Source organism: Scyliorhinus torazame, chromosome 8, assembly GCF_047496885.1.
Source record: "Scyliorhinus torazame isolate Kashiwa2021f chromosome 8, sScyTor2.1, whole genome shotgun sequence".
In the NCBI taxonomy this organism is placed as follows: domain Eukaryota; kingdom Metazoa; phylum Chordata; class Chondrichthyes; order Carcharhiniformes; family Scyliorhinidae; genus Scyliorhinus; species Scyliorhinus torazame.
The window spans coordinates 34,066,921-34,082,798 of NC_092714.1; the positions used below are offsets into that span (position 1 = coordinate 34,066,921).

The 15,878-nt window shown below is 45.9% G+C and overlaps 1 protein-coding gene across 3 annotated transcripts in view; it reads right to left on the reverse strand.

Moving 5' to 3' along the window:
• The window catches only part of dop1b (DOP1 leucine zipper like protein B), a 176,303-nt gene that overhangs the window by 51,560 nt on the left and 108,865 nt on the right, over positions 1–15,878 (reverse strand). For 2 of the 3 annotated variants that reach the window (XM_072513341.1, XM_072513342.1), the window contains exons 19-21: positions 11,291–12,905; positions 7,001–7,112; positions 1,985–2,173 (exon numbers count right to left, since the gene is read on the reverse strand). In XM_072513341.1, coding sequence (XP_072369442.1) covers positions 1,985–2,173; positions 7,001–7,112; positions 11,291–12,905 — 1,916 coding nt within the window. The remainder of the gene's footprint in view (positions 1–1,984; positions 2,174–7,000; positions 7,113–11,290; positions 12,906–15,878) is intronic. The other variant, XM_072513343.1, reaches the window with a different exon arrangement.

Sequence of the window (15,878 nt, forward strand, 5' to 3'; positions counted from 1 at the left end):
GCGTTCGGAATACGAAGAGGAACCTCGGCAGCACGTTCATTTTGATTGCCTGTACTCTTCCGGTTAGCGAAAGAGGGGACGAGTCCGATCTATGCAGGTGCCTCTTCACCGCCTCCACTAGGCTGTAGAGGTTTCATCTGTGGAGCCTCTTCCAGGTGTGGGCCACTTGGATCCCCAGTTACCTGCAGCAGGATTCTCCGTTCCTGAGACGAAGTGTTGATGCCGGGGCAGGATTCATGGACTTCTACGACAGCAAAACTGGTGCCGCACCAGGCCCGATTAAGCGACCGCTTAGGGGCTAGCACCGCGCCATGTGGAACATGATCAATTCCAGTGAAAAGCGGTGTCAGATTCGCCGGGGTTGCGATCGGCACTCAAGGGGCTGACAAGCTGTAGCCGCATATAAGCACTCCACTCCCCATACACACCAATTCCAGCCAACAGGATGGCACTGGTTCCGCTGGAGCACGTCCATCCTGTTGATGGGTCGGCTGGGCATTAGGGTACCTGCGGGGGGTCTGGGGGTACATCCATACTCCCGGCCCTGGCAGAAACCCCCCACCCCTGGCAGAAGCCCCCCATAGAGCGGCACATCTATCAGCACACTATGGCGATGTTGGACACTTTCTGTACCCCTCTCTCTCCCTCATCAGCCTGTTTCATGATTTTTAAAAGCACAAATGAACCTCGCTTCGGGAATTCCAGAACATGGAGGGCAAGACCTCCCCGTTTTGGTTGCAGGATACATAATCGTTGATGGGGCTTGGGATATCTTTACACAGAATTCCTTATCAGTGCATTCAGCCTCCATGTGGGGTGTTGCACCCGTCCCTTCTCAAACCACACGTCAATGTAGTGCGGCGACTGGTCGGGTATTACAATACCCGTAGTCCGCCTTTGTTACCCCTGGAAGCAACCTCTTCCCTACCACAAAAAAAAATCTGTCCCCGAGTATGCCTTCTGTTCGTCGGAGAAGAAGAATTATTTTTCTCTCGGGTGGTGAAACCTCTATGGGCCTACTACCCCCATCTGCTCCATAAAGGCGTTCAATTCGCTTGTCATGCCTGACATGTTAACTGTCCTGGGGTTGATCTGCCCAGTGTCGGGTCCTGTACACAGTTAAAGTCGAGGATTTCGGCAATCTTTTTCCTGATGAACTCTGCGTCATCCCAGTTCGGGGTGTATATATTTACCAGAACTACTGGGGCCCTTTCCAAGGTCCCACTGGCCATTATGTACTGCGCACCACCTGCGCACACACCCACACTCTCCCCACACCCACACACTCCATTATTGTCCGCTGGCACGACGCCTATCCGCACCTGCTAACCAAAATATCGTCCTGCTCTATGATTTTGGGATGTGCGCCCAACATCATCTCACAAGATTTAATGCTCTTCCAGGTTGGGGGTGCACTTGCCTGATCAACATAAAATTTGCCCCCCTAGCTTTCCCAGCAGCCAAAACACACTGAAAACCCTCCAATAAAAATCTACCAGCATTCAGCTTCCAGTGATGTTACAAGTGTTGGGTAATCTTCACCTCGATCACATTCTTTAATTCTTCATCGAATGTAAACAAAATAACCTCCAAAAGCCAGACTTTAACTTTGCAACAAGATCTAATATTTCAGCCAAATACTACGAATAACTTACAAAATAGTGAACACATTTCCTCAAAAGTTGCGAACACCAGGCCTGCATGAATGGTCACCCTGTGGGTTAAAACTCCAGCACTCAGCCTCTTGTGACTGAAGAAAAAGTTAGATTTCTGTTAGGAGTCAGCAAGAAAGCCCATTACCACACCTCTCTCATGCTATGATGGGTAATACCTGTTGAAAAATTCTTAATGATACAAATAAGACTGCGCTATTTCACAGTGGCAGAGGTATTAGTGGTCAGAATTATACAGATTATAACTGAACAATTAAGTTAACTTTTCCCCATTCCAACCCCTCAAAGTAAAGGGAATTGTCACTACTAACTTTGGTCGACTTAAAGAAAACGGAAGACGAGGCCTTTGTTGTGTCAAGTAGATTTGTGGGCTTTCTCTGGGATTCTTCTCTTCGCACTACACCCCAGAGAAGAGATGTGGAGTTGATGATCAAAGGCAATTCCTCAAGGATGGCATTCTTAGCATTCTTCATGCTTGTGGGGTCACCTGCAATGGCAGACTGGCACAAAGTGCATAGATAATGCATAAAGACAAATCGCATACAAGTAACAAGAAATGAAAAGTATCCAAAATTTAAATCAGGTCAAAATCTCTTGAAATACCTTGATCCCACCTCTTCAGTCAAGGAGTCGGGTCAAGGTGCACAGCTCCTTCCCAAGTTGCTACTGATGCCCAACATTTAGCCTTGTCCCCCCCCCAAAATTGAGATAATTTTTCTGTCACATAACTTGTCGACTGTGCCTTTTCTGTTTGTATTTTAGATTTCCATCATTAGACCAGTGTGATGAATGCAGGAATTTCAGGTATATTGTATTATATGTATTTAGTGTGGTAAGGGTTAAAACCTGGGTTAGTGTGTGTGACTGCTACTGTCATGTTTCTAAAAATCCTGGTTTGAAAGGCAGCTAGGCTTTTTGGACACAGTGGTCCAATTAACGCATCATAAAATTTGGGCGAATGGACTTTTGTTTAGGGCGGTGCAGTGCACAGTGGTTAGCACTGCTGCCTCACAGTGCCAGGCACCCAAGTTCAATTCCGGCCTTGGGTGACAGTCTGTGCGGAGTTTGCACGTTCTCCCTGTGACTGCGTGGGTTTCCTCCGGGTACTTCCATTTCCTCCCACAGTCCAAAAGATGTGCAGGTTAGGTGGATTGAACATGCTAAATTGCCCCTTAGTGTCCAAAAGGTTAGTTGGGTTTATGGGGTTACGGGGATAGGGAGCTCTTTTGGAGGGTTGGTGCAAACTCGATAGGCCAAATGACCTCCTTCTGCACTGTAGGGATTCTATTCGATGTTAAGAGGGTTCCCTGGGGGCAGCACGGTGGGGCAGTGGTTAGCACTGCTGCCTCACGGCACCAAGGTTCGATCCTGGGTTATGGGTCACTGACTGTGTGGAGTTTGCACATTTTCCCCATGTTTGCGTGGGTCTCACCCCACAACCCAAAGATGTGCAGGCTAGGTGGATTCGCCACGCTAAATTGCCCCTTAATTGGAAAAAATGAATTGGATACTCTAAATTCATTTTAAAATTTAGCATTCCCTGGGGAGTACCTAATTAGGAGCATTGTGTTGAGATGCAGTAGTTAATGGGAGGAGCCAGGGGTTGAAGCAGTCAGGTGTTGAGTTCTCCGGTCTTCAAGTTTAGTTTTAGATTTGGATGTGAACAGACAAGAAGCTGTGCTCTCATTACAATGAGGTTGGATCTGTCTGTCGCAGACTAGCTGTCTCTTTCAAAGCAGTTCAGTTAAAGATTTCACTGGGGACAGGCCAGAAGCAGCTGATCAAGGCAGTGAGTTGCTGTGTACAGGATAGGGGCAATTTCAAAGGTTTGCAGTTTAAACAGTAGTTAGGACAGGCAAGAATTTGCAAACTAGGTCTTGAAGGTTATCGCTTTCTCAAAGTGGTTTATCAAAGACATCTGTTTGCAGCAAGTATTCCTGAGTCTGCTAAGTGTATTTAAAAGTGGATTTTGTCCTGAGATAAGTGTTGTTTGAGGGGAGATTAAGATAGCGGTTAGGATTGTTTCATTGTATTGTTAAGCACTGTTTAACTGGTAATTGAAAGCTATTTGTATTTATAATGTAAAAATTAGTAATACAGCGTTAGTAGTAAAGCTGGTTTCAATATACCATATCCCTATTTGTGCATGAAATCACTCCTGGAGTGATATATCTTTTCTCACAGTCTTACAAATTAAATTCAATTAAATATTGTGGTTTCTGTCTGGTAGCCTCGCAACTCAACTGTTGGGTTCTGGTCCGGGATCAGATTTCTTTCCTGCTCTTCAAAGTGTGGAACAATACTACTGTGGAATGAAACTCTGGCCATCCCATGCATCGAGTGCCAGCATGGAGCACTGCCAAGTAAGATAAAACATGAGCTAGACTCAGATTAAAGTTGCACAAACACAGTCCAAAATGGTTCTTCAGCTCCAACCTCAACAGCAGTCCTCCCCTGGGGACTTTTCCTGCACCGGTCTTCTGAGTGAGAAAACTAATTGGTAGCAAAGTATAGATAGTTTTTTTGCTGTGGACTAACACCCACTTGTAACTAGATTGAGACTACCTGCACCATTTCACCTGGATCCCTTAACTCAGCAGAAAGAGGGTACCTCCAGCTAAACAGGGCTATTTATTCTGCTGCTGTTTAAACTTGCACAGAAAGGTTTATTTTCCAACTATCTTGAGTACTGGAAACATTCATAATTATGGAGAAATACAATGAAAGAAATGGATCGTCATTTTCCGTTTACCCTCCTCGACTTCCTAACCCACAGACCACAATCAGTAAGAATAAACAACAACACCTCCTCCACAATAGTCCTCAATACCGGGGCCCCACAAGGCTGCGTACTTAGCCCCCTACTATACTCCCTGTACACACACGACTGCGTGGCAAAATTTGGTTCCAACTCCATCTACAAGTTTGCTGACGATACGACCATAGTGGGCCGGATCTCGAATAACGACGAGTCGGAATACAGGAAGGAGATAGAGAACCTAGTGGAGTGGTGCAGCGACAACAATCTCTCCCTCAATGCCAGCAAAACTAAAGAGCTGGTAATTGACTTCAGGAAGCAAAGTACTGTACACACCCCTGTCAGCATCAACGGGGCTGAGGTGGAGATGGTTAGCAGTTTCAAATTCCTAGGGATACACATCTCCAAAAATCTGTCCTGGTCCACCCATGGCGACGCTACCAGGAAACGAAGGAAATTCGACATGTCCACATTAACCCTTACCAACTTTTACAGACGCACCACATAAAGCATCCTATCTGGCTGCATGACAAGCCTGGTATGGCAACTGCTCGGCCCAAAACCGCAAGAAACTTAAGAGTTCTGAACACAGCCCAGTCCATCACACAAATCTGCCTCCCATCCATTGACTCCATCTACACCTCCCGCTGCCTAGGGAAAGTGGGCAGCATAATCAAAGACCCTTTCCTCCTGGTTTACTCACTGTTCCATGTACTTCCATCGGGCAGGAAATACAAAAGCCCGAGAACACGCACGAACAGATTCAAAAACAACTTCTTCCCCACTATTACCAGACTCCTAAATGACCCTCTTATGGACTGACCTCATTAACACTACACCTCTGAATACTTCACCTGATGCCAGTGTTATGTAGTTACATTGTGTACCTTGTGTTGCCTATTATGTATTTTCTTTTATTTCCTTTCATGTACTTAATGATCTGTTGAGTTACTCGCAGAAAAATACTTTTCAGAAGGTACAGGTGACAATAAACAAAATCCAAATTCTACCCCTTCTCTTCTCAAGTCAGTAATGTGCCACCACCACTGGTGTTTTTTCATAGAATTTACAGTGCAGAAGGAGGCCATTCAGCCCATCGAGTCTGCACCGGCTATGGAAAGAGCACCCTACCCAAGGTCAACACCTCCACCCTATCCCCATAACCCAGTAACCCCACCCAACACTAAGGGCAATTTTGGACACTAAGGGCAATTTATCATGGCTAATCCACCTAACCTGCACATCTTTGGACTGTGGGAGGAAACCGGAGCACCCGGAGGAAACCCACGCACACACGGGGAGGATGTGCAGACTCCGCACAGACAGTGACCCAAGCCGGAATCGAACTTGGAGCTATGAAGCAATTGTGCTATCCACAATGCTACCGTGCTGCCCCATACGTTGGCCTAACCACTTAGTGTAACACTGGCCATTCAGGCATGGAGGAGGGAGATAATTACAACCGATCCTAATCCTATCCTCAGCCAACACTCCTATACCAATTTCCTGAGCTTGAGCTACAGGAGGAAAGCCAGCTATAGACCCTCACATTCAGGACGATAAGAATGAAGACAAAGGGTAATATTATGCTCGTCAACACATTCTCTAATTGAGTTTTAGTGTCTGGTTCCTTGAATATTTTTGTTGCATGCCCAAACAGATAAGGAGCTGACTTGCGAGTAGCCTGCTCAGGAACTTTTAGAGATTGCTGCACAGTCATGCAGCTGATGTTCATAGCTTTGCTGTAAACAGACCAAGCTTCACATATTAAAGGTTAAGGAGTTCAAGAAAAAAAAGAGGTCTGAGCAATAACATGCTGACTGGGCCTCTTGACATCTAACCACAAAAGATATATCCTTACACAAGTTGAACATTTTTAAGGCTTCCTTTTCTGTTCCTGCTCCTCAAATGAAATGAAACATTGTCTATCTTTCAAGACATGTCCCTCTCACTCTGTATTCTATCCGCTGAGTCTCAACAGCTGTACAGAGTTAATGACATATCAATTGTGTTTGAACGTATACAGGGGAGGGCATCCGCTTGAGCACACATAAAAAGACATTCCCCTTAAGGGGCTATAATTTGTTTACTTTATTCATTTTATAGGCAAACCGAAAAAAGTGCAAGGAATTATTTATTGAAACTGTGGTATGGATCAGTTAGGAGATGCAAGTTTGTAATGTTCCACACTTAGTTATGAACAAGTAGGTCATTCAGTCCCTCGAGCCTGCTCCCCCATTTAATGGCCGATGAGGGCAACCTCAAATCTGCATCCCGCTTACCCCCATCTCTGCCTTAAAAATATTCATGCCTCTGCTTGCACCATTTTTTCAGGAAGTGTTCAAAAACAGTCAACCATCAGAAATCGTTTTGCCACATCTCCGCTTTAAATGGACTACCCTTTTTAACTACCAACACTTCACGAATAAACGCGAGACTAAATGAAGATCGACTCCAGTGTTGCCCTTCACGAATCAGGCACAACATGTGTCACAGCAACCAATTGTAGCAACACTGTAGGCACAGTCAATAGCCGAACATGTACGCTCCCCGATTAACTAGGAAGTACCTTTTTTGTCTGTGCTGAGCTATCCAAAAGACAATAGTGAGAAATGGTAGTAAGCCCTTCCAAAAGGGTGAGTGGATAATCCGGAGGGATGTTTTCCTTTTTTGAAGTTGTGCTAAGGAATAAAAATAACAAAATAGAAAAAAAATTAAATTAATGCATTTTGCACATCAACAGAGCGGTTGCACAAATTAAGTCATATGTGACTCAAGACCATTTGCTACAGAATCAATTGCAGCCTGACAACACCTCTTTTGTATTGACTAGCTTGGATTGAAGCAACCACATGCTCAAAAATGATCAACAATGACTATCTCTTTTCTCTTTACAGATGCCAACAGATTTGCTGTGAATTTCCAGCATTTTCTGATGAGAGTCTTGTCATGTGAGAGTACCTTTAAGACATGGATGTTTAAGCAATGTACCTTTAAGAAAACAGTGATGTCAGAGAGTGGGTGCGGCGGGGCTCAGGTCAGCCATTTTGCAGTTTAGTTTTGCAGGTTTGGAGGAAAAGAGCTGGGTGTGTGTCTGTGTTTTGCAGTGAGCTGGATCTCTGCCATGAAAGACTATCTCTGGATCATTTGGGTGATTTAAACTTATAATAGTGAAGCCTTTAACCTGATGTGATTTTGTTTAAAGGTGTTAAGTCTCTTGGAAGTTTGAAGGAACATGTTAAGGAATTATTTACTGTTGCAATATTTTCTGAGTTATCTTTGAAGTAAGGGAGGGGTGTTAAGAGATCCAATCTTTATTTAAGATGTTAAGTTGAGTTCATGGAATAAACAGTGTTTTGTATTTAAAAACCCACGTGTCCATAATTGTAATCCCACACCTAGGGAAAAAGCCGTGTGCTAGGAAAAGCAACAAATCCATTAAAGGGAGAGGTTGGTTGAACTCCATGATACATTTTGGGGTTCGGAAAACGCCTCGCCCATAACAGTCTAAAACAACTCGATGCAAGAGTAGAAAATTCCCAGAGGAGCTCAGTTTATACGTGATGCAGAGTCCAAATCCCACTTCCTCCCGCAAAAAAAAAGTTCTGAGCGATGTGAAAATAGCAGCCATAAATTCAGAATCAGATCCCGATCCAACTCTGAATCAAAGCGCACAGATTGCTTGGGCAGGCCACCTCACATTCGCTCCTCTTTACATAGATCATAATGTTAAGACAGCGCCAATGCTTCAATTATAAATTTAATCCATTCAATTTATATTCTTAAAATATATTTGGAGAAAGCAAATGCTGCTGGCTTTACTCTCCAAAGGATGAAACCATTTTCTACCTGGGAGAACCGCGCTGTGAACACATGCAGGCAGCAAACATTTGCAAGAGTTCTGTCCTAATGGAGTGCACATGATTGGCAACCAAATATTACAGAGGTCTTTGTGGCTGAGCCTTTGCATCGCAGAAGTCATTACACCATATGTCAGAAGCATACGGAATTAGCCCATACTTCCCCTACAGGGATGAGGCAATAAGGATCATACCTCAGGAAAGCACTAGCTCCTTACTTGCTGGCAAAGAGGGATGACAGAATGTCACCTCAACTGTGCAACTATTTTCAGCCATTCTGCTTTCCTGCATTCTGAACCCAACCACCGACTGAATTTTCAATCCGCACTCTCCATATAGCTGGAAACCACGTTCAGCAACAAATTTCTCAAATGCAAACTATGCCAGTTTCCTATATAATCACCCATACTTCAGTATTATTGCTCCTCCAGATCTTGTCTTCTAAAACAATGTGTCTGATATTCAAGGATATTTCAATTGGATGTGGGTGTCGCTGGCTGGGTCAGTATTTATTGCCCGCCCACAATTGTCCTTGAACAAAATAGCTTGTTAAGCCATTTCTGAGGGCATTTAAGAATCAACCACATTGATGTTGATCTGGAGTCACATGCAGGCCACACTGGGTAAGGACGGCAGATTTCCTTCCCTAAAGGACATTAGTAAACCAGATGGTCTTTTACAACAAACGACGATGGTTTCATGGTCATCATTAGACTTTTAATTCCAGATTTTTGTTGGATTCAGATGTCACCATCTGCCACAATGGGATTCAAACCCTGGCACCCAGATAATTACACCTGGTCTCTGGATTACTAGTCCACTTTGCCACTGTTATATTAACTATAGCTCTTAAAAAGGTATTGGAAGTTTTATTTATTTGTTAACGAGATCAGAGCATCACTGGCAAGGCCAGCATTGATTCTCTAATTGCCCTCAAGAACATTGATGCCAATGGCTCTGAGGAGATATTCAAGGAGCCTGGTGGTGCAGTCCACAGTGAAGATACGGAATCAGTTGAGGAGACATTTTAGGGTGGAAGGGATGTCGGTGCTAACGCCACTGTGCGAGAATCATGAGTTTGAGCCAGGGGGGTGGATAGTGTATACAGGAGGTGGAGGGAAGTGGGGCTGGTCAAGGTGAGGGATCTGTATTTGGAGGAAGGGTTCGCCAGTCTGGAGGAGCTAAGGGGGAGTGAGGTAATGCATTTACAAGTGTGAGGTAATGCATTTTGGAAGGTCTAATGCAGGTAGGGAATATACAGTGAATGGTAGAACCCTCAAGAGTATTGAAAGTCAGAGATATCTAGCTGTACAGGTCCACAGGTCACTGAAAGGGGCAACACAGGTGGAGAAGGTAGTCAAGAAGGCATACGGCATGCTTGCCTTCATTGGCCGGGGCATTGAGTCTAAGAATTGGCAAGTCATGTTGCAGCTGTATAGAACCTTAGTTAGGCCACACTTGGAGTATAGTGTTCAATTCTGGTCGCCACACTACCAGAAGGATGTGGAGGCTTTAGAGAGGATGCAGAAGAGATTTACCAGAATGTTGCCTGGTTTGGAGGGCATTAGCTATGAGGAGAGGTTGAATAAACTCGGTTTGTTCTCACTGGAACGAAGGAGGTTGAGGGGCGCCCTGACAGAGGTCTACAAAATTATGAGGGGAATAGACAGAGTGGATAGTCAGAGGCTTTTCCCCAGGGTAGAGGGGTCAATTACTAGGGGGCATAGGTTTAAGGTGAGAGGGGCAAGGTTTAGAGTAGATGTACGAGGCAAGTTTTTTTTACACAGAGGGTAGTGGGTGCCTGGAACTCTCTGCCGCAGGAGGTGGTGGAAGCAGGGACGATAGTGACATTTAAGGGGCATCTTGACAAATACATGAATAGGATGGGAATAGAGGGATACGGACCCAGGAAGTGTAGAAGATTGTAGTTTAGTCGGGCAGCATGGTCGGCACGGGCTTGGAGGGCCGAAGGGCCTGTTCCTGTGCTGTACATTTCTTTGTTCTTGTTCTTGGAGTTGAGGTATCTGCAGGTTAGGGACTTTGTAAGTAAGGTCTGGAGGGGGTTCCCTAGGTTGCCGGAATACACCCTGCTGAACGACTGCTGCTCCTGGATGTGGAAGGGGAGGGAAGAATGGGGGATATATACAAGTGGCTGGGGGAGCAGGGAGGCGAGCGGGTGGTGAAGATCAAAGAGAAATGGGAAGTGGAGTTGGAAGGGGAGATCAATTGGGGAGCATGGAGTGAGGTATTGGGTAGGGTAAACGGGACCTCCTCATGTGCAAGGATGAGCTGATACAGTTTATGGTGATGCACAGGGTACATAAGACTCGGGCGAGAATGAGTGGTTCTTTCAGGGGGTAGCAGATGAGTGCGAGAGGTGTGGGCGGGGGCCAGCGAATCACGCGCACATGTTTTGGGGTTGCGAAAAATTGAGAAGATTCTGGGCGGGAGTGTTCGCGGTCTTAGCCAGGACAGTGGAGGAGGAGGAGGACCCGGACCCTTTGGTTGCGATATTTGGGGTCTCAGAGAAGCCGGAGCTCATGGAGAGGAGGAAGGCCGATGTCGTGGCCTTCACCTCTGATTGCACGGCAGCGAATTTTGCTGGAGTGGGGGCCGGCATCGCTGGAGTGGGTGGGGGGGGTGTGGTTTGTAAGGAAGCATGTTTCCCGGAGTGTTTGTTCACTAACCTGTTTTGATAAATGTTTGTAATGAAATACATTTTTTTTAAAAGAAGGTTGTGATGAGCTGGCTGCCTGAAAAAACAATTTTTGATACAGTTGCATGCTGTATGATGCCTAATGTAGAAAGAGATAATGAAATTATTGCTTCACTTCAATCACATTATAATGCACCAAACACTATTGGCTAAATTCTCAGTAAATCAATGACAAGAGTAATGAAAGCAACCACATGCCGCTTTAAATAAAAACGGAGTCTCGGTGTGTTAGGAGACACCTATCAAAAATACAGAGAGAGAAACAAAAAAGACATTGGAGTACCTTGCTGAGTTCTTTTCATTCTCGCATTCATCCTGTTGAACGAGATCATCCAAGTTTCTACAGATCCGGACAACAAATGGTGCAACAACCAGTCCCAAGGATTTTCCAAGATAAGGTAGGGAGGCAGTGACCAGGCTCACCCATGGTGGATGAATACTATAACCGTATTGCGGTTCTAAGGCTCTGACAACTGCTGACACAAACATTCCCTGGGCGGTGATCGCCTGAGATTCTACATAACCCATGGCAGTAATAGACTGTTGGAAGCTCATGACTTTTTGCCATTCCTTGGAAAGGTCAGAGGAACCCTCATGTTCATCAGTTGTCTGACCAAGGTGGTGCTCCAGCACAATCAGGACCTGCAACAGCTTCAGAAGTTCAATCTGAAGAGGGTGCTCGCTCCAGATCTGGTCCTGACCAAAGTTAACGAGGCTTTCCTCAGACAGGCCTTCTTCAATGAATTCATCACTAGGTTCTGAAAAGCTGAATGTGTAGCTCTTCTCGCTGATGTACATGGATGCAGAGAGGGAGCGTAGCACGTATTCCTGAATCTTCCACTTGGCCAGCATTTTGCAGATGAGATCAATGTTTTTGCCGTCAGCTGACTTCACAATTGCAACCAGCTGCGTAATAATCCGAATCAGGACTTGCACGCTATTCACTTGGACATCCCTGTTTCCCAACAAATCCTTGTGACTCAACCTCATCTGGCACGGATAATAGGATCTCAAAAAATTCAGACAGACGTAAATTAGCAATTCTATCAATGAGAGTTGGCCTGTGGGCAATGCCCTAGTTGAAAGCTTGCCATAAAAACTCATACCCAGGACGGATTCCCGGTGGCGAGCTAGAAGGTTGTGTATCAGACTGAGCTGGCTAGTGGATTTGGTATCCATACATGTGGCAGACAGTGCCTCAGTAAATTCTTTGGGAGTGGTTTTCAAAACCGCTTCCAGGACAGAAAAAGCATACAATACCCGTTTAGAATCATAAGGCTGGACATATAACAAGACATGTTTGAACAAAGCTTCCACTAAGGCATGCTTCTCCTGTTGCCGTTTTAAAAGCTTTTCTCGGGTAATTAATTGCAATTCTAAATCTATTTCTTCCTCATCGCTGGACAGCGACTGCGACATCTGTGTTCTTTCGGAGTCGGTGTGAACCAGTGTCAACTGGGCTTTGGGCTGAGGGTCACTATTGGCCGTCCTGTCCGTGCCAGTTCTCTGATGTAACACAAGTCCATCTTCTTCAGTATTGCTCATGGTACCTGGATGTTCTGGGGATGGTGGCGAAACAGAGGAGGTGATCCCGGAAGACACAGCACCCGAACTGGTATCGGTGGATTCCGTGTGCTCGCTGCTGTCCTTGCTTTCTTCCTGCCGGACATTCAGAGCTGATTCGTTAAATGAGTGGTTGGTGTTTTTCTTTAACCCCTCGAGATTCAGGACTGGTCTTTCAGGCTCGCCTTCCACTTCAGCCCAGAGAGCATCCCTGTCCACTGATGAAATGTGAGCAAATACAAAGCTTTCCTCAGAACTCGTTTCAACCATTTCTAGTGGCGTACTAACGGTTTTCGGATAGTTAGATACCGTGTTGTACAAAGACTGCACATCTTCTGAAAAACAATTGAAAAACAATCAATGTTGATCTCTTGCTGTGGAAGCAAACCGTATATGTACAGATATCTCTTTAGACTAGGATCAATATACAGATTTCCCCAGATGGTTCAATTAGCAAAGCTGCAGCCTAGGGTGGAAAGAGCCAGTCAGACAGGCCGGGACTTGAGAACTTCGATTTCTGCTGATTTTGTTAATCCTGTTCAAGGTTGTAACTTGAATGGTTACTACTGGTCTCAGCACGATTGGGCTAAGAACGTAAATGGTGTGATGGGAGTGGAAAGCTCGAGCGAGAGCACAGCACAGCCGGTAAATCCTGGAAGAGGATACCCACGGGCCTCCTGGCAGCCTCCACACCTCGTGGGATTCAGCCAATTCCCGCGAGGCATTGGAATCGGCCTCTGCCTAAAAGGAGCAAGATCAAACGATGCTCCTTACCTGGCCTACTTACCCGGGATACACCAGCCTCCCTCGATTCTCCGGCTGCAGCCAGGCGCCAATCAGTACTAGTCCACAAGTACGTGGACCAGGCGGGACGGCATACGAGGAGTCTCCAAGGCTATTGGAGATCCCTGGGTGGTTTGGGTCAGTGCAGGGTGGCCCCCTGGCCCTCCCCATGGAACATGGACACCTTGGCACTGCCAAGCTGGCTGGAGCACTGCCAGGGTGGGGGTGTGCAGGGCAGATAAATAGGGGTCTCCAGGAGGTTGTTTTGGGGGGGGGGGGGGGGGGGGGGGAGGGGGAGATGATAGGTGGGGGTCCTGGAAGGGAGGAGGTGCTATAAGAAGGCTTGGAGGGGGGGGGCCTGAAGAATGGGAGCTCCCAGGGACCCCATAGTGGAGTGTCCTCACTTGGCGGTGTGGGGTGTTACCCATGTGGTGTTAGCTCCGCAGTGCTGAAAATATTTCCGTGCGCGCTAAAACGTGGAGAAATTCCCCAGGGCCCCAAAAAGTGACTAAGTGTCACCAGATAGCGGTGAGGTATCTGCGGCAGGAAACTGAAAATCCCGCCACAAATGAACATAAAAATGTTTCCGCGAAATCGCAACCAAAATCATCCATTGTGATTCTTGCTGGTCAAGATGTGGGTTTTGGCAGGACAAGATCCAACTTAGCAGTGATAAGTTCTATATGTCAACTGCCTAACTTCTTGATCACAGTAAGAAGTCTTACAACACCAGGCTAAAGTCCAACAGGTTTGTTTCAAATCACTAGCTTTCGGAGCACTGCTCCTTCCTTGGGCTATGGAGACAGTGCAGCAAAGGTTTACCAGGCTGATTACTGGGATGGCGGGTGTGTCAGGAGGTGATGCGAAGTCGGTTAGGGTTATATTCATTGGAGTTTAGAAGACTGAGAAGGTATCTCATAGAAACGCATAAAATTCTAACAGGATTAGACAGGGTAGACTCAGAAAGAATGTTCCCGATGGTGGGGGAGTCTATAACTAGGGGTCATAGCTTGAGGATAAGGGGTAAACCTTTTAGGTCTGAGGTGAAGAGAAATTTATTCACCCAGAGAGTGATGAATCTGTGGAATTCACTAGTTGAGGCCAAAACATTGTGTAATTTCAAGAAGGAATTAGATATGGCTCTTGGGACTAAAGAGATCATAGAATCATGGAATTCACAGTGCAGGAGGCTATTCGGCCCATCGAGTCTGCACCGGCCCTTGGAAAGAGCACCCTATTGAAGTCCACGCCTGCACCCTATCCCCGTAACCCCATGTAACCTTTTGGACACGAAGGGGCAATTTAGCATGGCCAATGCACCTAACCTGCACATCTTTGGACTGTGGGAGGAAACTGGAGCACCCGGAGGAAACCCACGCAGACACGGTGAGAATGTGCAAACTCCACAGTCACCCGAGGCCGGAACTGAACCCGGGTCCCTGGAGCTGGGAGGCAGCTGTGCTAACCACTGTGCCACCGTACCGTCCGTTGGGGTCTGGGATCAGGGTAGTGAACATGATGATCAGCCATGATCATAATGAATGGCGGAGCAGGCTCGATAGGCTAAATGGCCTCCTCCTGCTTTTATTTTCCATGTTTAACCCACAGTGAAATAAAAGCACTGAGCACCTGCTGAAAAGAGGAAGCACTTCAGAGTTAATGGACTGCAAAATGCTATAAAAACAAAGCTAGCCTCTCCTTTGAGATAGTCTTCTGTTGTCAATCAAAAGGCTTACAAAAGTCAATGGGAAGAGAAATGGAATGTAAACACGCAAGTACAAAGGGATAAAAGGAGACATACTGCTACATTGAAAGCACAGAGCCCATTGAAACTTCAAAGGGAGTGAAATCAACTTTAAACAAGCAAGTACAAGGCAAGGAAAAGAGAGGGGAAAAAGGAAAAAGATGGTTTGCAAAAAACAGTTTTGGATTGGGGGCTGAAGGTAGATTTTATTAGAATAAGGCAGAATCTGGTTAAAGTACGAAGTCTTACAACACCAGGTTAAAGTCCAACAGGTTTGTTTCGATGTCACTAGCTTTCAGAGCGCTGCTCCTTCCTCAGGTGAATGAAGAGGTCTGTTCCAGAAACACATGTGTTTCTGGTTAAAGTGTAAACACACTGGTTAAAGTAGACTAGGAACAGCTTCTTATGGGAAAATCTACAGCAGAGCAGAGGGGGTGCATTCAAAAAGGAAATCAGGAGAGGACAGGCCTAACATGTTCCCTTGAAGGTGAAATTTAGGAGCAATAAGCCCAGGGGACCCTAGACACCTAGGAATAATCAGGACTGGATAGAAAGAAGAGGTTTTTAAGCAAGTACAAAAGGAGCAAATCAGCGGAGGCCTTAATGGATTACAGAAAGTGCAAGGGGGAGAGCTTAAGAAAGCAATTTGGAGGGCAAAGAGGGGCATGAAAAAGCACTGGTGGGTAGGATTAGGGAGAATCCCAAGATATTCTTTAAGTACATCAAGGGGAAGAGGATAACCAGGGAATGAGTACAGCTCATCAAGACTAAGGGGGCAATT